General features: G+C 34.1%; 1 protein-coding gene across 4 annotated transcripts in view; it reads right to left on the minus strand.

Annotated features, from left to right (window-relative positions):
• Positions 1 to 23,811, minus strand: part of USP34 (ubiquitin specific peptidase 34) — a 240,584-nt gene that overhangs the window by 55,795 nt on the left and 160,978 nt on the right. For all 4 annotated transcript variants that reach the window (XR_003513389.1, XM_027555584.1, XM_027555581.1 and 1 more), the window contains exons 34-45: positions 23,384 to 23,584; positions 20,184 to 20,266; positions 17,394 to 17,434; positions 17,088 to 17,212; positions 15,940 to 16,092; positions 14,898 to 15,002; positions 13,022 to 13,077; positions 12,810 to 12,930; positions 5,043 to 5,226; positions 4,365 to 4,525; positions 2,155 to 2,220; positions 25 to 171 (exon numbers count right to left, since the gene is read on the minus strand). Coding sequence is in view for 3 of the 4 variants with exons in the window: in XM_027555584.1 (XP_027411385.1) it covers positions 25 to 171; positions 2,155 to 2,220; positions 4,365 to 4,525; positions 5,043 to 5,226; positions 12,810 to 12,930; positions 13,022 to 13,077; positions 14,898 to 15,002; positions 15,940 to 16,092; positions 17,088 to 17,212; positions 17,394 to 17,434; positions 20,184 to 20,266; positions 23,384 to 23,584 (1,443 nt within the window). In the remaining variant the exon portion in view is untranslated. The remainder of the gene's footprint in view (positions 1 to 24; positions 172 to 2,154; positions 2,221 to 4,364; positions 4,526 to 5,042; positions 5,227 to 12,809; positions 12,931 to 13,021; positions 13,078 to 14,897; positions 15,003 to 15,939; positions 16,093 to 17,087; positions 17,213 to 17,393; positions 17,435 to 20,183; positions 20,267 to 23,383; positions 23,585 to 23,811) is intronic.

Consider the following 23,811-nt stretch of genomic DNA (forward strand, 5'->3'; position numbering starts at 1 on the left):
GAACTTGAACATTACAGTACTAACCAGTTCTGGAGACATTTCTTCAATTTTAGTAATCAGATCAGTAAAAAACTCTGTCATATCTTTCTGCTCCCCAGTGTTCAAAGGCTGCTTATCCATCGTGTATGTTTTACAGAAAGGTCTAGGATTATATGCCTTGCATTCACTCTCCTGTGAAAGAAAAGGGTGTAAGGAGGAGGATTATCAAACAATCAAATAAATGTACCTCTCAAATAACAATAAAAAAAGTATCACAAGGTTCTTGAATAAACAATAAAATAGGTAAATAAAATCTTTGTAAATCTACTAAGAAAGAACTAAAATACTCTATTTCATTTTTGTTTGATTCTCACTTTAGTATTCATGGACTTCCCTGATGACTCAGTGGTAAAGAATCCACCTGCAAAGCAGGAGACCTGGGTTGGGAAGATCCCCTGCAGGAGGGCATGGTAACCCATTCCAGTATTCTTGCCTGGGAAATCCCATGGACAGAGGAGCCTGGCAGGCTACTGTCCAAGGGGTCGTGAAGAGTCAGACACAACTGAGTGACTAAGCACAGCACATATCATTTTGAGTTTAACAGTTCTGGTGCCAGAAGATGCTTAAAGTACCATAAGCTAAGAAATTTTCATTTTTTTTAAGTCTAGGAATTTCTAGGAAGGAATATGGGATGCAGACTTGTATTATAAAGCATAAAATCAAAGCCTTTACAGGGTGAATAAACTTTCCTATCAACTGAACTTTGGTTTAGTAGTGGTTTAAAACAGCAGTAATACTCAAAGCCTGCATCTGTGACTCTTTGTAATTCAATAGAATTCTCCCACAGCAGAATAGAAATCAATAAACGTGACTTTAGCAAGCCTATCAACAATTAATGCTTGTCAAGAGAAAAAAAAAAAAAAAAAAGGAAGTATTTTCCTCTTGTACATCCCTATCACAGCACATATATCTTTGACCAAAAAGATAATGAATCAGCAGAAGTTATCTTTTATTGTCTTATTTTCCTACAGCCCCCAAATTTGCTACCTAAAAGCTGTTTCTGATTTTTCAAGCTTCCACATCAATAATACAGCTCACTAATATTCAAAGAAATCAATTATGTAACTAATATCTGATGATTATTACTGTGTTACAAAGAATCAACCAGATGTCATGTGGCAGCTTTTTACCCCAGGTAATAAACTGTGAAATAATGATTTAAAAAAAAACAATAAAAATCAGTAAAACTGCTTTGTCAGTTCAAATAGCATGTTCCAACTATCTTAAAAGATTGTAAGTGGAATCAAGGGATAACTAACAAATCTTTTAATTTTGTTTCAAAAATCTCATTTACTGAATTTTCATTAAATCTCAGAAGATGAAATACACAGGTATAAATAAAATAAGATCTTTCCTCAAAATTCTAATAAGTTAGACAAGTAACTTTCAATACAAGTACTTGTGTAACAGAATTATGGTGATAAGGAATACTCTGGAATTTGGTCACTCAGGGGACACTTTCTCAAGAAAACCAAGTTGATTCCTGAAAGATGAGAAAGGGAAGAAAATGGAGAAGAGTGTTAGTGGAGGAGGGCTACAGGCAGGAGGAGCAGGATAAATAACTGCACAAGCGAGGAAGCAAAAGGTGATGCACTTCTCTGGCTTGCAGTTACTACAGGGTGAGGCTGGATGTGGGCAGTGGTTGGGGGGATATAAAAAAGGAAGTTGAAGGGAAGGGGATACATGCCATCCTGGCTGGACCTGAACACCAAAACTAGTTTCATAATAAAGAACCACTGAGGAATTTTAACTAGGGGAGTAGTATTTTAAGAGTTGCTATTTTTTAACGATTAATTTTATAGTTTTCTGGGTGGAAACTAAGAAAGACAAAGAAAAATCAGTCAGAAAATCCTAAGACTAAAGGGTGGGGGTGACCTTGTGATGAAAAATGGACTGGATATAAGAAATTCTTCAAAGGATAAATTAACAAAATACAGATGACTGAAATATGAAAGTTAAAATTCACTATGATAAAGAACATCAGCAACTGACAAAGTCAATTTGAAAAATCAGAGTATATAGTCAGGATAGGCCAATACACTCAAACTCCAATTAAAGTTTTTTTTGGTCAAAGGGTATATCTAACTAGTTTCCATATCTGATTCTCAAACATACCATTAAATAGGTAAACATTTTTTGAAGCTCCAGAAGAGTGGTCTTATGCTTCATATCTTCGGAATACTGTAAATTAAGAAAAAACCTTCCATTACAACATACTGGCGTTGATGGTAAATTAGATATTTTAGAAAAGAAAGCATTAAAATGTGCTCAACACTGTTTTCATTCTTTTAGGAAAAACACATAGTCTGTTTTCTTAACAATTTTAGCATTTTAAAAATTGAAGTATTTTGTTAATTATACAAACACAGCCATCATTATTATGTAAGGAAACTAAATAAAGAAATCTTAAAACTACTTTATTTATCAGTACTTATTTGGTTCAATGTTGATTTACAAGTTGGCAGTTTCGCAAGAACAGAAAACATCTTCTCCAGAAACAAATTCACACATTAAAAAATATACTCATCTAGTCATACCTTCATTTTTTTCTAGAACAGTAGATCCTTAACACTGCAGGGCAATTCTGGCCAATTTCTTTGAAAATCCTCTAAATATTCAAGTACATTAACTGAGATTTAGGATTCTGGCTATACTAATTTACTGGAGACTTGGTTCAGAACATCAGCCTTATAGGAGAGTCCCACATTCATCCCAGGCACTTGTTAGATATACTCTTATCTCATTAAAATTTTAAAATAACCAATAAAGTAGTTAATATTCTCTTTACAAATTATTACCTGTCATAATTTTGAAGAAGCAGATGAATCTTGAAGACATTATGCTAAGTGAAATAAGTCAGTCACATGCTAATATTGCATGATTCCACTTATGAGGTACTGAGAGTAGTCAAATTCATAGAGACAGAAGTAGAACAGTGGTTGCAAGGGATATGGGTGAAAAAAGAATGGGGAGCAAAGTATTTAATGGGTATTGAGTTTCACTTGGGGTAGGTGAAAAAATTCTGGAGATTGATGTGTTAATGATTACAGTGTGAATATACCTAATACCACACAACTGTACACTTATAAATGGTTAATAGGATAAACTTTATACTGTGTATATTCAGCCACAATTAAAATACATGCAGTTTTCTTTAATCTTTCCGTGAAAATCTGAAAAGGAAATAAAAATGACATTTTCATGTAAATAATCAAGTGCTCATTTGACGAGAGCACGTTCCAAAATCATGTCAAATTTCTATTCTGTAAGAATTCCTTATGTAGAGACAAGTCTAAATTTAGTTTTTATCCAAAATTACCATTTCTGACATTCATTCAGTTAACACATGTGATTGTTCTGTTTCTACATACTAATTCCTGACAGTGCTAATGGCTAAAAGGTGATCGTTAATATGAAGAAGATAGACTATAAAGTGTCGTTAAGTCATCTCCTAAAAAGAAAATCACTGAAAACACGCTTCTTTAATAAGTGGTTCTATAAAGTTATACAAATGGGGACAACATAATTTAGTCACAAAACTTTACACATGCCTAATAAAATCAACTTCTAATTATAATCAGTTAGATGATAAAGACATCAATTTAACTAAAGCCAAAAAAAAAAAAAAAGAAACCCATTTGAGTATACTGTAAATTTGGAGATTCTAAAGCACACCTTAAACATAGTAAGGATTCACTAAAGATATACAAAGAATTTCAATACTTTGTGGTGGGGGGTGGAGGTGGGAAAGCAAGGACATCAAGATGACATGTGGAAGAAAACAAAATATTCAAGTATATACAAAGTCTGCCAAAAACTTATAAAAGCAGTCCAGAAGGCAAACTAAAAAACAGCCCATGGCAAACAAAGAATGAAAACTACAAAGAACAAATTAACAAAAATAACATAAAGTAGAGCTTACTTAAATAAACTAGGCCACAATCAAATTTACCCTAAAATATTAAAAAATAACAAGTTCAGTGATTCTAATAATAATTCCCTACTTTGTTTTAGGCTTTATTATCTATGTAATTAAAATTTATATTTATTTTTACAGAAAATACCGTGTTCATTCAATACACTGAGTGTGTATATTCCACAACTGTATTTTCCTTTGCTAAACAAATTATACTGTGGCGTTTAGAATAATCAATTGAAATGTTAAAATAATTCAAATATATATGTTAGCTAGTAATATCCAATTTTGTCAATTTTATTTAAAATTATTTTCTCAAACAATATTTACTAAACTGAATCAGGATCTATCAACAAAGTTTTAAAATTCTGTTTTAAAGTTTTAACTTTCAAAGTACAGAAAACTGTACCTTAGCAGTGAAAACAGCCTGTCTTGCCTCAGGTATCATATAAAGTTGCTGAATAGTAGAAGCCAAGTAACAAGTAGCTCCGAGGTTAGTCAGGCCAACAAATCTACACTCAGCACGGACATCTTCATGAGGCCAGTAGTCCCATTTATAAGGTGCGTGAGCTGCTGAAAAAAGGAGGGAGAAAAAGACACCCCCCAAACAAACTATTAAACATAATGTATTCTGCTTTCACTATCAGCCACTATACCTGTTACTTATTTAATTCATATACATATTGCTTAGGTTTATATTACTCATTTAGTTCATATACATATTTAGTTCACATACATAAAATATTTGGTACATTTTAAACACACAGTAAAATTAACTCATTCCTAAATATTCAAGACTATCAGAACTTGACTTTATTTGGCACTAAATTATTTAACCCAAAAATGCCAAAGTATTTCACGTATCTCTGAAAAAGTTTATCACAACTGTTGCTTTAAATTCAAAAACCAATATTCCTTTTTTAACTTCATACATCCTAGCATCAATAGTTTACAATGTTAAAACGTATGAATGGTGAATTCTGTCTTTATTGTATGAATGGCGAATTCTGTCTTTAAATCATGCCCTCCAAAATCTTATTTCCATGAACAAAATTGACAAAGATTAAAGGAAAAGAAGAATGCTTACACTGCATGTGTTGTGCCATGACCCAGTTATGTATTAATCTGTAGTTTTCAACAGATCCCTTTACCATCTCCACTAACAAGTCATAAGCAGCAGCTCTTGAAGAATGTGATTTGCACTTTGGCTGTTGTCTATCTTTTAGACTAGGCAACAAAAACAGGAGATTGAAGATATCTCTTAAAAATTCCTGGGGGGGGTGGGAGGAGGAAAAGAAAGACCAAGTATATTATCCAAACTTGGAAATTAATGATATCCCAAATATAGTAAGTTCTATAGAGTAAACTGGACTATATGACAATCAAAAGTTTACAAAGACTGTTTTAAAACTTAAAAACATCACATACCATCATCTAAAAGTATTCCCAAACATCATTTCTCTTAGAGAAAAGTAAAATGGGAGAAGGCGCTCAACTTTACTTTTCTCTCCTTCCTAATATCTGATCGTTTAGAGTCCCAACGACAGTATATTGTATTCGACACCATTCAGTGATCAAACATTTTAACCTAGGACTCACTACTTTCTATCTTGACTTTCTCTGTATTTACTTAAGTTTCTCCTTATTTCACTCTAATAATTATAGTAGTAGTAGCAACAGCAGCAACTCACTTATAATGTGCACTTACAAGTGCCAGATACTATTCACAGGCCTCAAAACAAACAAAACACAAAAAAGGTTAACAATCTTGCCCGGCATCAGACCTAGAAGGTGCTGCAGTCAGGAACTACAACATCAAGCTCTTAACTTCAGTAACAGTGAAGTTCAAACTGAGGTGCAAGGCTTAACCATGTAAAATACACCCTATAGGTGTTTCTCCCTAATCTGCCTGAGAAAGGGTCACTTTTCCCCACCAGTTCTTTAATTGGTCCTTTCCTACTATTACAAAGAAAGTCATCTCCCTCACCCATCTCAAGTAGTACAATGGTATACTGTTCTGGGGTATAAAACCTCCTGGAGTACTGTGTAGAAAAGAGGTAATATTGTTAAGACTGAGACTGCTATCCTTAGAAAAGGCTGCATTTTAAGTTTGGCTCTTGGTTGTTGTCTGAACACTTGAACGCTCAACAGTTCCCTCCTCTGTTATAAAACTTTCCTGAAGTGATATAAGTGGCCCACTATGGCTATCTGTATTTGGTTTGTGAAGAATACTTGCTTTTCATCTGAATTTCAGTAACTGCGGTCCATTATACAGGTATTATGTGCCTACATGACCCAACCCCGGATAAAACCCCTGAACTGCTTGGCTAAAGAGAGCATCCCAGGCAGACAGCACCTCAATGTCACAATCATTGCTGGGGGAATTAAGCACATTCCCATGCAACTCCTCTGGGAGGTGACTCTTGGAAGGGCATACCTGGTTTCCACCACATCTGGCCCCAGACTTTTTCTTGGCTGAATAAAAGTTTTTGTCATGAATACAATTACATGATGAGTCCTTTGAGTCCTTCTAGTGAATCACCAAATCTGGGAGTGGTCTTGGGACCCTCTGATACAGGTACCAAATGAAGGACAATTTAGAATATTTTCCCATTAATGATCTCACCTCCTCCATCTCACTGCTGTCAAACAGAGTACAGTGCATAGTTCCTGACTTGGCAAAGAAAAGTAAGTTTGGCTAAGAAATATGGAAGGTGAACAGAGGCTTATTTTATATAGCTGATAAACTGACAGTAAGGTTATGTCTCATCTATTCTATAATTGAAAAGGAGAAGACCGTCTTGGAGACACAGAGCAGCATGTTCACATGAACTGGAAAATATACGTCAGTCACTCAAACAGAAATAGAATTGGCTAGTAACTAGTTTAACAATGAACTATCTTTGATAGTTTAAATATAGAAGCTAAAAAAAATAAATATTCATAGCTTCAAAGTTTTGACAAAATATACTTAAGGCCTCTGATAAAAGTATTTTAATTAAAATATTAGGTTTGGTAAAACCATGCTGAAATGAACAATACTTTTATTTTCCTCACTCTGAGTTTGCCAGGAAAGCAGGTGACCTTAAGTTAAAGAATAACATATATATTAACATGTGTTATTAGCTCAGTCATGTCTGACTCTTTGTGACTCCATGGACTGTAGCCGATCAGGCTTCTCAGTCCATGGAATTCTCCAGGCAAGAATACTGGAGTAGGTTGTCATTCCCTTCTCCAGTGATCTTCCCAACCCAGGTATCATACCTGCATCTCCTGCATTGCAAGCACAATCTTTACCATCTAAAGCCAAGAAGGAAGCCCATATTAACAGTAGGAATGGAAGGAGTTTTAACAATGTTATTGAATTCTTTGAATTTCTTCTGAATTATGTGTCAAAGATTATACTCCTTTTGACCTATTTAGATCAAAAATTATAATGTACCATTATAACAGTACACCCATACCGGTATACTTCACAGAAAGAAGAATCTCAAAAATTATAATATACCATTGTAACGGTACAGCGATTTTGGTATACTTCACAGAAAGAAGAATCTCAAACAGATACCTGAGAGAACAGGTCTGAGTGTGATGTTTGACATGTAATTTAGAAGAAATTCAAAGAATTAAATAACATTGTTAAAACTCCTTCCATTCCTACTGTAAACAATATGTAAACAAGGTTTCTTACAATTTATATCTCTAGAAAAATAAAGTAGGAAGAGAAAATTTGCAAACAATAAATTAACTTAGGTGGCCTGCAACAAATTCATATACACAAATCCTTCCTCTTCATAAACAGCTAATTAGAAAACAAAATTGAACAAAGAGTCCATTGCCCAAGGTAAGAGAAACCCAAGAAAGACGGTAGGTGTTGCAAGAGGGCATCAAGGGCAGACACATTGAAACCATACTCACAGAAAACTAGTCAATCTAATCACACTAGGGCCATAGTCTTGTCTAACTCAATGAAACTAAGCCATTCCTGTGGCGCAACCCAAGATGGGCGGGTCATGGTGGAGAGATCTGACAGAATGTGGTCCACTGGAGAAGGGAATGGCAAACCACTTCAGTATTCTTGCCTTGAGAACCCCATGAACAGTTTGAAAAGGCAAAATGATAGGATACTGAAAGAGGAACTCCCCAGGTCAGTAGGGGCCCAATATGCTACTGGAGATCAGTGGAGAAATAACTCCAGAAAGAATGAAGGGATGGAGCCAAAGCAAAAACAATATCCAGCTGTGGATGTGACTGGTGATAGAAGCAAGGTCCGATGCTGTAAAGAGCACTATTGCATAGGAACCTGGAATGTTAGGTCCATGAATCAAGGCAAATTGGAAGTGGTCAAACAAGAGATGGCAAGAGTGAATGTCGACAGTCTAGGGATCAGCGACCTCAAATGGACTGGAATGGGTGAATTTACCTCAGATGACCATTATATCTACTACTGCGGACAGGAATCCCTTAGAAGAAATTGAGTAGCCATCATGGTCAACAAAAGAGTCCAAAATGCAGTACTTGCATGCAATCTCAAAAACAACAGAATGATCTCTGTTCGTTTCCAAGGCAAACCACTCCATATCACGGTAATCCAAGTCTATGCCCCAACCAGTAACGCTGAAGAAGCTGAAGTTCAATGGTTCTATGAAGACCTACAAGACCTTTTAGAACTAACACCCAAAAAAGATATCCTTTTCATTATAGGGGACTGAAATGCGAAAGTAGGAAGTCAAGAAACACCTGGAGTAAAGGGAAATTGGCCTTGGAATACGGAATGAAGCAGGGCAAAGACTAATAAGAGTTTTGCCAAGAGAATGCACTGGTCATAGCAAACACCCTCTTCCAACAACACAACAGAAGACTCTACACATGGACATCACCAGATGGTCAACACCGAAATCAGACTGATTATGTTCTTTGCAGCCAAAGATGGAGAAGCTCTATACACTCAGCAAAAACAAGGCCAGGAGCTGACTGTGGCTCAGATCATGAACTCCTTATTACCAGATTCAGACTTAAATTGAGGGGAAAACCACTAGACCATTCAGGTATGACCTAAATCAAATCCCTTATGATTATACAGTGGAAGTGAGAAATAGATTTAAGGGCCTAGACTTGATTGATAGAGTGCCTGATGAATTATGGAATGAGGTTCATGACATGAGGTTCATGACACTGTACAGGAGACAGGGATCAAGACCATCCCCATGGAAAAGAAATGCAAAAAAGCAAAATGGCTGTCTGAGGAGGCCTTCCAAATAGCTGTGAAAAGAAGAGAAGCGAAAAGCAAAGGAGAAAAGGAAAGATATAAGCATCTGAATGCAGAGTTCCAAAGAATAGCAAGAAGAGATAAGAAAGCCTTCCTCAGCGATCAGTGCAAAGCTATAGAGGAAAACAAGAGAATGGGAAAGACTAGAGATCTCTTCAAGAAAATTAGAGATACCAAGGGAACATTTCATGCAAAGATGGGCTCAATAAAGGACAGAAATGGTATGGACCTAACAGAAGCAGAAGACATTAAGAAGAGGTGGCAAGAATACACAGAAGAACTATACAAAAAAGATCTTCATGACCCAGATAATCACGATGATGTGATCACTGACCTACAGCCAAACATCCTGGAATGTGAAGTCAAGTGGGCCTTAGAAAGCATCACTAGGAACAAAGCTAGTGGAGGTGATGGAATTCCAGTTGAGCTATTTCAAATCCTGAAAGATGATGCTGTGAAAGTGCTGCACTCAACACGCCAGCAAATTTGGAAAACTCAGCAGTGGCCACAGGATTGGAAAAGGTCAGTTTGCATTCCAATCCCAAAGAAAGGCAACGCCAAAGAATGCTCAAACGACCGCACAATTGCACTCATCTCACACGCTAGTAAAGTAATGCTCAAAATTCTCCAAGCCAGGTTTCAGCAATATGTGAACCATGAACTTCCTGATGTTCAAGCTGGTTTTAGAAAAGGCAGAGGAACCAGAGATCAAATTGCCAACATCCGCTGGATCATGGAAAAAGCAAGAGAGTTCCAGAAAAACATCTATTTCTGCTTTACTGACAATGCCAAAGCCTTTGACTGTGTGGGATCACAGTAAACTGTGGAAAATTCTTCAAGAGATGGGAATACCAGACCACCTGATCTGCCTCTTGAGAAATCTGTATGCAGGTCAGGAGCAACAGAACTGGACATGGAACAACAGACTGGTTCCAATTGGAAAAGGAGTACGTCAAGGCTATATATTGTCACCCTGCTTATTTAACTTCTATGCAGAGTACATCATGAGAAACGCTGGACTGGAAGAAGCACAAGCTGGAATCAAGATGCCGGGAGAAATACCAATAACCTCAGATAGGCAGATGACACCACCCTTATGGCAGAAAGTGAAGAGGAACTAAAAAGCCTCTTGATGAAAGTGAAAGTGGAGAGTGACAAAGTTGGCTTAAAGCTCAACATTCAGAAAACGAAGATCATGGCATCCAGTCCCATCACTTCATGGGAAATGGATGGGAAAACAGTGGAAGCAGTGTCAGACTTTATTTTGGGGGGCTCCAAAATCATTGCAGATTATGGCTGCAGCCATGAAATTAAAAGACGCTTACTCCGTGGAAGGAAAGTTATGACCAACCTAGATAGCATATTCAAAAGTAGAGACATTACTTTGCCAACAAAGGTCCGTCTAGTCAAGGCTATGGTTTTTACTGTGGTCATGTATGGATGTGAGAGTTGGACTGTGAAGAAGGCTGAACGCTGAAGAATTGATGCTTTTGAACTGTGGTGTTGGAGAAGACTCTTGAGAGTCCCTTGGACTGCAAGGAGATCCAACCAGTCCATTCTGAAGGAGATCAGCCCGGGGATTTCTTTGGAAGGAATGATGCTAAAGCTGAAACTCCAGTACTTTGGCCACCTCATGCAAAGAGCTGACTCACTGGCAAAGACTCTGATGCTGGGAGGGATTGGGGACAGGAGGAGAAGGGGACAACAAAGGATGAGGTGACTGGATGGCATCACTGACTCGATGGACGTGAGTCTGAGTGAACTCCGGGAGTTGGTGATGGACAGGGAGGCCTGGCGTGCTGCGATTCATGGGGTCACAAAGAGTCGGACACGACTCAGCAACTGAACTGAACTGAAGAAAGAAAACTCCTAAGAAGAATCTTAATTAAAAATTCCTGAAATTCAAATTCTAAATAACATTAAATTGGATAACACAAGAAGACTGGTCTTCATAAATAAGAAGACAAATATTGCTCTTGTACAGGCAATTTAATATAATTTTAGTATTTTTCTATATCAAGCCATAAATTTAACACAACCCCAATTTGAAAAGTATCAGTATTTTAATTTTTGAAAGAATGAGACATACTGATTCTAAAGTTCGTTGTGGAAAAATAAACAACCAAGACAATTCTGAAAAGGACTAATAATGAAGATGGACAATCTCCAGAAGACATTAACTGAAAAGTGTAACTCTGCTTAATTAGAATATAATACTGGAGAATGAACAGATCCATAGATCGAAACAGAAAGACCAGAAACATCCCCAAATATACAGGGCACCTTCCTACATACAAAAATTCTACAAATTATCAAGAAATGGACCACATACATACATACATAAAAGGAAAATGAGGATAGGATTTGAGCAACTCGGAGAAAAAATAATACAAGTAAATGGCTTTAAAACACATGAAAACAAGTATGAATATACAATGGAACAAATATACAAAGATGTTCACTGCAGTTGTTTTTGTTTTTTAAACAAATATAGACAACATCAATGTCAATAAAAATTAAATAATTTCTCTTTGATGTATTCAAGTTTTTAATGTATTTTCTCCCTCTTTTTGGATTCATTTTAAATGATGAACACAAATCACAGAATCGTATTTACATAATATATACCTTTGTCTTTAATACAGCCACAGAAAGTCCTGGAAGGCCATTACCAAAACATCACTTGAAATTAAAATATATAAGAATCTTACCTTTATCAGCACTACCTAAAAATTCCTTTTTCTTTAAAATGATGTTTTGCTTTATAATGATACATTATCAGATCAATTAATATATTTACACTTTGGAATAAAAACTACATATTGCTTTAAATGTAACATAAGACTTCCACCAAGCAAGACTATAAATAAGTCAAGTTATTCCCAGTGAGACTAACAGAAAAATTTTAAAAGATCCAGGAGAAAACCCACAAAACAGGGCTTTGTGCAATAGGGGTAACAGCGCAGATTTAAGTCAAGTCAGACTATCACTTTAAGTTTATCTTAAGAATCCCTTAGCCCATGTTCATGGCGGACAATCTTCCATTCTGTTGGTTATTCCTGTTTCCTAAGATGATCAGTAACCTCAGGAAAGCAATACTCCAAACCATAACTTAATTTCCTTAATGAAACATGGACAAAGTGCCAGTGACAGTAAATAACACAATCTAAAGAGAAATTAGACATTTGTTGGTATAGAGCTATTAGGTGTTATCAAACAGTCAATTATAGAATTTGTGTCAAATGGGCCTTTAAGGTGTGAATCAATAAGTACTCCACAATGACTACATTAATTCCATGTGCTACTAATTCAAAATATTCAATTCTATAAAAATCTATTAAGTATAGATGGCCTCTTTATATTCAGTCACAGTAATTAAAACTTGTTCTGCATTCTAAAAACAAGGCTAAGATTTATATTTCTAGGATTCATCTTATTCAAAGTTCACTGTTCCTACCAGTAATAAAGTTCTGATAAACTTTATATTTGTATGTTTAAGGAGATTTAACATATCCACATATAAGGAAACAATATTAAAAAGCTTAGTTTTATTTCATATAAATACTTGGATGTGTTATTACCAACCTGTCCTTCCCTTGAAAATTTAAAGGGTGGTTTGTGTTTAATAACACTTGTTGCAAGCCTTAGGAGTCCTGTAAGCCCATCATCTTCTATATTACCATCTTGATGATCGAGGATCTCCCTGCTACAAAAACCACAAGCAAAACAAGATAGGTCATGCAGTTGCTTCCTTTATCTTTATGCAACAAAACTGTCAATTTCACATCAAGTTTTACCTTCGAATGCAGTCAGCCAAATGCCGTGCCAAAGCATCCAGGTCGAGCAGTGTTGTCTTAATACAAAAAGAAAATACAAAATTCAAATACAGATTTTTACATTTAGTATTTCAGTATTTACTAAAACAAAACAAAAAAATCCTTACTTTTAAGTAACAAGAATTCTTCATTAACATGCCAATTAAATTATAAGTATTTAACTACTCTTTACTTATACATAATATCAATAAAATTATAGTTGTAAACACACCATTAATAGTCCTTCAAAAAAAAAATCAATGAATTGTTGGCAATAAATTATGACAGCCATAGCAATTTATTAATGAGAAAACACTAGGTCTGATTTATTTTTTAACAATTTTACTGAGATATAATTCACATACTATACAATTCACCAAGGTTTGCTTCTAATAGCACCTTTTGAAATAAACTTAAATGGACAGTTCACTTCAGAAATCTTTATTCTCATTATAACTGAGCAACAAAATTAAAACAGATTTCATAAAACAGAATCTAATTTAAGAGGGTTCACAGTACAGTGGTTAGGACTCCACGCTTTCAGTGCAGAGGGTGTGGGTTCAGTCCCTGACTGGGGCCATAAAATCTTGAAAGCCATGTGGCACGGCTATAAACAAAAAAGAAGATTCTCAAAGAAACTCAGATAACCAAGAAGGAAAATTACTTTTGACTACCAAGCAAGAAATAACAGATTCCTACTTTAAATAGGCGACCATAGGTTTTAAAAAAAAATTCTATGTCTATCTGGCGTTAGTATTTTATGGACAATGTCAAATACATTAAAATATGCTCTAGGGGGAGGAAGACCTGGAAGCGGTCATCAAAAGCAGTAAGATAAGTAAATACTAGTAATATACAACATGATAAATATCATTAACATTGCTATATGTTATATAAAGTTGTTGAAAGAGTAAAGTGCTCACTACAAGGAAATAAAATCTCTTTCCATTTCTTTAATTTTATATCAGTATGAGATGATAATCTTCAACTATGCTTATTGTGGTAATCATTTCATGATGTATATGTCATTATGCTGTATACTTTAAACTTACACAGTGCTGTATGCCAATTATAACTCAGTAAAACTGAAAGAAAAAATTAAAACAGGTTCAATATTGATTTTTAAATTTCTCAAATGTAAAATAGAATAAGAATTCAGATGTAAACTGCTCCTTAAAATAGAAAGCTCAAACGTTAAAGGACTTTTAAATACATAGTGTATATATTGGACTTTGATTGAAATACATGAAAAAAATTGACAGAAAAGGTTTCCTAAATATTTAAATTTAAATTTTTCAAGTGTTTCTCACTTTTCTGTGAGATCAAGTAGATTTATTTTAGCTTACTAAATTTATAAAAAGGAAAAAAAAAGTTTTTATGTGGCCAAGCTTTTCTTCGAAATGGACTTGTTTTAAATGACTTTGTTAGACAGGAGTATCATTGTAGTCTCATATAACAAAATTAAAAGATCAGAAAACTGATAGTACTCTTTAGCTTAAAAGTGATTTCTATTAACTTCAACTTTACTTTATATACTCAAAATCTACTTACTATTACAGAAATCTGTATATTTAAGGTCTAAATTTCACACTCCAAATAAGATTTTATACCCACAGATCTTACTCTGAAGACACAGGAAACTAAGTACCAAGTAAAGACATTTCAACTAAGGTCAAAATAAAAGGAAGGAATGAGAGCAAAACACAAAGGTACAAATGAAGTAGAAAAACTATGACATTTTCAACTCATTACAGACTGATAAAAATGCCCTTAAGGATAAGGACTTACAAAATTCACAAAGATACATGTACATAATTCATCTCCATTAACAAGTTAATGTAAAATTTTCTGAACATACCTGACTAGCATCCTTTATATGTATGTTGTCAACTAATTTGCACAACAACCAAAAATATTCTTTACATCCAGGTTTTAACATTGGTTCTTCTTCATAATCATCTATCTATCAAAAAAAATTTAAACTTTGTAAAAATAGTTTAAAAGGGGAAAATGAACTTAAAATTATATTTTAAAATCTTTTAGGGTTTATTAAAAAAATTAAATCCTTACAAACTAAACAGTATTCAAAATTTAACCAAAAAATTCTGAAGAAGACACTCCTGGTTTCTTTAAAATTAAAACTACTATGTACATAAGTGAATGATGAGAAGTTTGAGGAAAACATTACTCTCAAATTACTTATAAACTACTTGGAAAAGATATGAATAATGTATAATACTAAATAGTGTAGTGTCAACTAAAAATTCAATGACAATGTGAAAACACAAGAAACCTACAGAAAATGAGTATATATAAATCTACCCACATGTAATGGTCTATTATAGTTTTCAAATCTGAAAAATAAAGAACATTACATTTCTTACACAGTCAATGACAGTAAATATGGAGAAGAAAAATCCTACAATGCATCATATTTCTAGAGATTAGTACAATTTACTTATTAATGGGCCCTGAATTTATTATGTGGGAGAAGGGGTTTACAAGGCTAGCAATGAATAAAGTTGAAAATTCTAAGTATCACAAAGATAAAACAACTGTGATTGAGTAAGGAGAGAGCTACATTTATGATGTTTCTATCATTCAACTTATCAACACAAGGCTCAAAACTTATAAAGACAAATGTTATTTCCAAAACAGAATACCCATGAGATCCCACAGAGCTGAAACCAAAGCACATAGAATCTATCCTTAAAGTGTAACATGGACACAATACGTCACAATGCTATTACTTTAAGAACTATATAACTATCATCCTCCTGGTGAAAACTATAAATAGTAAACAGGTATTCAAAATGACTTGCAAGAATAATATAATGATAAACGTGGGGCAAATGAAAATGCAGAAATAGAAACTGCTGTTGAACACAGTAAAATCTTACTCTGATAGGTTTGAGTGCTTGAGCATCTGGAAGGAACTTCAACAATGTTGAGGCAGCCAGTAGCAGAAAAGAGCGATTGATTGAGTCTCCTCCATCCAGCCCTGATAGAGATAACTTATAAAGACCATTGCAAGACTCATGACGGACTGCAGTCTAAATGAAAAAGCAAGTTCCAAAGATAATCTGAGTCAGTGATAAGAAATTAATCTTAACGTTGCTAGAAATAATATGTTAGATGGCTTCTTTAATAACATATTTTAAAACACAATGTCCTGATCACATACTCAGGCATGTAAATAATACATGATCAAATGAAGTACCCCAAAGTATATACAGCAATATGTAAAAACATTTTGGAAATTCCCAAATACGGCCATAAAAAAAAAAAAACTAAATAAATACAAGAACAGACAAATACAAAAAGGATTGATAAGAGATTATTCATAATAATTTACATGATTAAGTAACAAGAAAAATATTTTCAGAACTAGAAGCAACTTAGGAAGTATTTAAACCAAAATATATTACAGATTTTAGAATCTTGTTCAAATGTTAGAATAGTTACCTGGGACAGAGCCAGAACAAGAACACATATGCATTCAATACAAAGCTAATAATTCCAGAAAATGTTCTCTAAAAAAGATGTGAATATCGTGGCTAAGTGTACTAATAAGTGTTTCTACTACTTCATTTAGGATATGGTGTGAGTAACATCAAGATATGATTGGTGAAAATTATACTGACTTCAGTGTCAACAATGAAACAAAAGGAGTATATATAACTTATTGTCAGTCTCTCTTGCATCTAAGGATACTCTCAACTAGATAAAGCAAAATAAATTTCTCTAAAATATAAATTACAATAATAAAGGCTCAAATCTTTCTAAACCCTCAGAAAACAAAAAACCCCAAAGAAACCACTCTGTAAACAAATACTACAAAAAGAAGAAAAACATGAATGCTACACAGTAACATTCACGCTGAAGTGTACATAGTTCAAAATACTCTAGATCTTAAAGGATTAGTAAGTACTTTCCAGGATATATTTATGGAATCACATTCATTTGTTTCCATTAGCTCTTTTTATTATCAGTGCTAATAATATGAAAAAATATGAAGAGTACTGCTAATCTTCAAACTTTAGCTTACCTCAGGAATAAGGAGAGTCAATTTCTTTAGCCAATCTTGTAAATGATCACTATCAGCAAGGCTAGATTTCACTAAAGAACAGCAATGAGCCCAACTCACCAAGAGCCACATAGAATAATGTGAAACTAAAGAAAAATTGGAAAAAAGTTACTATAAAAATTATTATAAAGGCTTGTACTATAAAGAAAACAAAATGTTCATTATTAAAGAAAGGTATTATACGTAAATGTTTCCAGCCATCCAAATCTTTAGTTTCCAGCCATCCAAATCTTTATCTATTAAAAATCAACTTTGTGGAACCCTTACCTTCATGTCTAGACCTGTGATCAGATTGAGCTTTCAAAACTCTGTAAAGTAAAAACATACCACCAGGAATAGTTAAATTCAGCAATGAATTAAAAAATAACTCTATTTCTTACTATATTTATCATTTAACTTTCCCAAAAGATAATAGGTTTTTATGAAAGATACTAATTTATTTTTCCACGGTCTTCATTTTTTGTTTAAAGAATCACTGGCAAAATCTTACTATAACAAACACTAAATGACTTCATATTTAATAAATAAAATCTGAGTGAATCCCATATTGACTTAAGTGCACTCTCACAGTGCCTAAAAATTTGGTTACTGAAGTGACATGCATTACAAACAGAAAGGTTATAATGGTTTAGAATCTAAATATAAGACTTCTAAAAGGAAAAAAATCATACACTGGCATAAAATGACCTTTTTTTTTGTATGGGTAAGTTCAATTTTCACTGGGAATAGTTAAAAGTAAATTATTGAAAAGTAGAGAAAAATAACTAATTTAATTCTATATTGCTTCAGTTCTATTTTTTCCCCATGATACTTTTAGTAACTTCAGTGGAAAATGTATTACACCTCAATTTAAAGAAAACTAAACAGTAAAAATTTTCAGTTTAATAACACCATTACACAGGAATTTAGGTTCACCTTACAAATAAATTGCTGTTTTTTTTTTTCTTAAGAAAAGCACAGATCTCTAGATACCTACTTTGTTATAATTAAATTTTTATAATTAAAAAACACCTTTGAAAATTTCAAAATCTATATAACTGATTTAAGTAAAAGGTACTGAAAAGTTAAAACTTGTAAGTCAAGATCTGGTCATATTTCATGTTTAACTTTTATCATATTGGCTTAATATATTTAACTTTACCAAGAGCAGCCTACTCATGCACCTTTTAAATCTGCGGCATTTGAAGATTTTTGGTAACAGACAGTAAGTTTTTTCTAACTACCTTAATTGATATAAACCTCCCAGCACCATATAAACTGAAGGTGGGAAGTATATAGAATGTATGTTAGAGGACAGGGAGAAGAAGTTAATAATTATTTATCTGGAGGAGAGTAACTGGTAGTTGGTACAGAAAATCTATTTTCCTCATACAAACCAAGGTCAAGTTACTGCACTTTCTTTGTTTCCCCACATTATCCATTCCTAAGTTTTATAACTAATAGGTGAAGTGCCTGACACTAATAATGGTGAGCAAAATCAGATAAAGTACATACAAAACTATACTGTCAGTGAGGTAAAGCAAGTATTAATCAAGTAATACAAATTCAATAGAGACAAACACTAAAGAAAGACAAACTAAAAAAGAAATAATCTTAAAATAATCATGCTACTTATATTCAACCACTGCTTATGAAGGTGACTTTTAAAAGCATCTAAAAAGAAACAACTAGCTATTAGCCATAAATAAGCACTTTGAAACATGTTTACATGAACTCTGTAAATCATCTGAGTAACAACGGCAAGCTTAAGCCCAACATAACACCTAGAGAAAACAGTACTTGAAAATATTTCTACATGCTTTAATGTATCATTTAAGGTATTTAAGGTATTATTTAAGGTTATTTATTTAAGGTATACAGAGTCAGGTCTTTATGTATTAGCAAATATCATTTATACACTATTAAAATTTTGTACATTATTTTTTAAAAATCGCCAATGTAGCCCAAATAAATTGGATCATATGACAGGTTTAAACTATATTCTTAAATAAATATTTCCAGCTTTATCTACTGAGAGCCCAGAAGAAAGTTAACATTAGGAGCCATGAGTATCCATATTTCACTGGTTCCACGCCAACAACTAGGGCTTCCTAAACACTGATTCCAGAACTAAGGCATATAAGCAAAGTGAACAGTAATAGTAATGAATTATCTTGCATTAAAAAATCCAACTTGATACTAAATAAAAGGAAGAGAAAGCTCTTCCTCACAATAAAATGTCAACTAATAAACATAAAATGAATGGCTGAGTTAGAAAATCACTAGTTTGCAAACACTGTACTGATACTTAATTCAGGCAAGATTCATCATCACTGTAATCCATAGGGTAGTTTTAATTAGAAAAATCAGAAACTTCACTGTAGAGAAATCTGGATGAAACCAGACTGACTGATCAAAATCACTAATAATAAGACAAACTGCTATCACTGGGATGTATTGGGAAAGATATGCTACTTAAGGAGTATTCCTGCTAAAAGGTATAGTCTGAATTTAATTGTAAGGAACAATCAGGAAAACCTAAACCGAAAGGTGTTATAAAAGAACTGTCCTGGGATGCTCAAAAATGTCTGTTAGATGAAAGAAAGGATAAGAAAAATCCCCTATTACAGGAAATGGAAGAAATATGACTATTAAACATAGTATGTTATCCTGGATGAGGAAAAAATTGCTATAAAGAATATTAATGGGGAAATTTGAGTATGGATAAGATGTTAGATAATATTATATCAATGTTGAATTGTATTTCACTATAGTGGTCAGGAAACTGTCCTGGGTCTTAGGAAACACATCAAACTATTTATGGGTAAGTGACCATATGTCTAAACTCTTACAGAATTTAGGATAACCTGTAAATAAACGTGTGCACAGGGACACCCACAGAAAATGCTATAAAAACTTGCAAAACGTTGGTAACAATATGCAAGTCTTAATGAATGATATGAAAGTGCACTAAAATACCCTAACCATTTATCTATTAGATTTCAAGTTTTTCCAGATTAAAATTTTTAAACACTGTATTCTTACTATACATACATACATAATATAAAAACATCATACCTAGGAGCCAGATTATCATATGTATAAGCAACAGACATAAGTCGCTGAATCAAACTGGTTCCTTGGACAAGAACAAGAAATACCTTTAAAATAAAAACATTTTTAAAAAAATCTGTAAGTACACTAAAGCACAAAACTGCATTTTAAACAGACTCCATATTACTTTGATTTTTATTTATAAAAATATAAGGAATACTCTAAAAATGGTTGGAAAATACTACAAAAGTATTAAATACTAGAAAAACAGATTTTCATAAACAAACGTAAGAATAACAACTTTAAAAAGAAAATAATAAAAATTTAGAAAATACACAGGCAAATCCTCTCTATTTGGTCCACAGATTATCTATTTGGCCCACAAATTATCTGCATGTCACCCAACAGTGCAAGAAAAATTATACATTATACATGCCAGTGATTTTGGGGGGCAGTAGATGAAGTAACATTTTTCACTTGAAATAAAACTATAGTTAACCAAGCTTGGAATCCAGATCTAAAATCCTGAGGTTCAACATTAGTTGACTTATTTTCAAGCTGTATGACTCTAATACTAAATTTCTCAGTTCTTAATCTATATAATAGAAAAAATATTTGCTAACTTAATAAAGAATTATTAAATTCTTTCTGCAGGCCCAAACTCATTCTGGCCACTAAACTCTAAAAAGCACTGTTCCTATCCTGGGGAAGTTAGTCCATGTAGCAGATAACATACAAAGCATTGCAGGAGCTTCCCTGGTGGCTCAGTGGAGAAGAGTTTGACCACCAATACAGGAGACACAGGCTTGATCCCTGATCTGGGAGGGTCCCACATGCCATGGAACTAAGCCCATAAGCCACAACTATTGAGCCCACATTCTAGAGCCTAGGAGCTGCAACTACTGAGCCCATATGCCACAACTACTGAAGCCTGCGTGCCCTACAGCCTGTGCTGCACAACAAGGGAGGCATCGGCAATGACAAGCCTGCACACTGCAACTAAAGAGTAGCTCCTGCTTGCTACAGCTAGAGAAAAGCCCTTGCAGCAACAAAGACACAGAGCAGACAAAAATACAGTACTTAAAAAAAAAAAAAAAAAAAAAGGCACTGCAACACAAGTATATGCAATGTGCCAAATGATCAACAGAAGAGAGCAGCAACTAAAGCTGTCCCGGACAAAATAAGGAGATCTTTAAGAAAAACTATATTTAAGTTTGGAGGCTAATGGATACATGTATATGTATCGCTGAGTCCCTTTCCGGTTTCCCTGACTCATCACAATATTGTTGATTGGCTTTATCCCAATACAAAATAAAAAGTTTAAAAAAAAAAAGACAAGCTATACCTAGGCTGGAATTTGAAAGTTAAATTTGGAATCTGAAACTTCCAAAAGGCTACTGAAGGATAATAAATGAAATATTGCATGACAATAAATTAGTAAAGGAATTAGTGTTTCTTTCTATTAGATGACTTTGTCTCGAGAAAAAGAGTAACAAAAATTTCCCCTCAAATAGCTTAGATTTACATACTATGCTCTAATTATTAATGATAAACAAAGGAAAAAAATATATCATATGCTCTTTTTCTAAACTAGAACTATAATATTGGCATATGCATAGAAAAAAATATGCACATAAAAAGAGAATCCATGGTAATGACCTGTGACTCTGGGGAAGGTTCATTTGTATATTCTTTTTTGCCACATCACAGTTTGCAGGATCTTAGCTCCCTGACCAGGGACGGAACCTGAGTCCTCAGCAGTGAAAGTGCAGAGTCCTAATCACTGAGCAGTTAGGGAATTTCCTCAATTGTACATTCTAAGTATTTTTAGTAATTATGTACTTGAACAAATTTTTTTTAGCCAATTATTTAAAAATCCCATATATGAGTATATGTATTTTATTTTTCTATCAGTAACAACTCATTGCTCTGAAGTTTCTTGAACAGGTATGAGGTAAGCTGCTGTCCTCAAATGATTACAATTTAAGGAACAGACCGAGTAAAAACTTATCTTCAACCTTCCCCGGTTCAGTTCACTGACAGAAACAGTGGAAGGGCAAATATTTGATTGTATGAACAACAGAATCCACAGTCAGAAAGATTTAATTTTATTGCTGGATGTGCTGGTTATCGTGCCACTTTTGTTCAGCTCCAAACCCACCATACTGTGAACTTGCTCTGCCATTATAATGGCTGGTAAATTTCTCCTCAGCCAGCTGGCTTTCTTTTAAGTTTGTCAACCTGGGATACTTGAGAGATACCTTACGTGCTTTTTCTTGTTTGTTTTGTATTGGGGTTTTTTTCTTGGTTGTGCCATGCAGCTTGTGGGATCTTAGTTCCTGACCAAGGATCAAACCTGGGCCCCTGGGTGGTAAAAGCATGAAGCTCTAACCACTGAACCACCAGGGAATTCTTGTTTTTTTGTTAACACTGTTCCAAAAGTATTTTAACCAGATGAGGAAACTGATTTCAGAATCAGTAACAGAATGACTTCCTCAGAGGCCTAAACTCCAGTTCAGCAAGATCCCATCTATAGGCTTCTCACTTCTGGTAGTTATAATCTTTTACATATATTCCTCAAAAATATGTGAAATTGCCTGCATTACCTTAACATTCCCTTTTTAAATTATAGCCCTTCAAAACATGGGATTCTCTGATGGCTCAATGGAAAAGAATCCACCCGCCAATGCAGAAGTCACGGGTTCAATTCCTATGTCGCGAAGATCCCCTGGAGAGGGAAATGGAACCCACTCTAGTATTCTTGTCTGGGAAAAATCCCAGATGGGGGCTACAGTCCAGGGAGTCACAAAAGAATCGGACACAACTTAGTAACTAAACAACTCTGAAACATACGAATAAAATTAGTTCTCAATTTTAAATCTACTCTGTTGGAATACCTAGTGTAGTTTGTTTTTCTGAATGGATCCTCCATTCAGCATAAAAATTATTGAGACCAACTAATCAACTCAACTCTACAGTTAGATAACATATAGAATGGCATAAAATTCAATCTGTAATTTGGATGATGAACTGAAAAGTTTTACTCCTTCATAATTGCTACTGCTTTAAAATAAATGAAGGCATAACTTCTGCTGTGAGGTCATACTGTGGTGATTTAGGATAGCATTTCATAGATATCAGTGTTGTTCATTTTGTAAAATCAAACAAATTCTCTTAAAAGACAAGTGTTTTACTACAGTTTAATGGTAACGTTTCTACTTTACCTCTGTTAATCTTGGTATATGAAGACCCTTAGCATGATCACCAGCAGCCTTTCTTGATTTGCCAGGCCATGTTCTTTTCCTATGGCTTTCTGCTATACCAGACCAGGCAAAGACATCATGATAAGCTAAATCCAAATCAGATGGATCTACTGCAAACTGGCATATTAACTTCAGCAAGCAAGCAAGACAGTCTAGCTGCCACTGTGGATAAGAAGAAAATGTTATTTACCTAATTTCCATTAATTTCACATGGCCACCATACAAACTGAAATTAAAGACTAGAAAATGAAAATAATTATAGCTAGTACTTAATCCATGAGGTAATGAAATTTTTCCTGTTCATGTATTACGGTTAATAACAACCCAATCTTACAAAAATAGACACTAGATAACTAAAATGTGTATTCGATGAAATGAAAACGATACTT

The sequence above is a fragment of the Bos indicus x Bos taurus genome, chromosome 11 (assembly GCF_003369695.1).
Source record: "Bos indicus x Bos taurus breed Angus x Brahman F1 hybrid chromosome 11, Bos_hybrid_MaternalHap_v2.0, whole genome shotgun sequence".
Classification (NCBI taxonomy): Eukaryota; Metazoa; Chordata; class Mammalia; order Artiodactyla; family Bovidae; genus Bos; species Bos indicus x Bos taurus.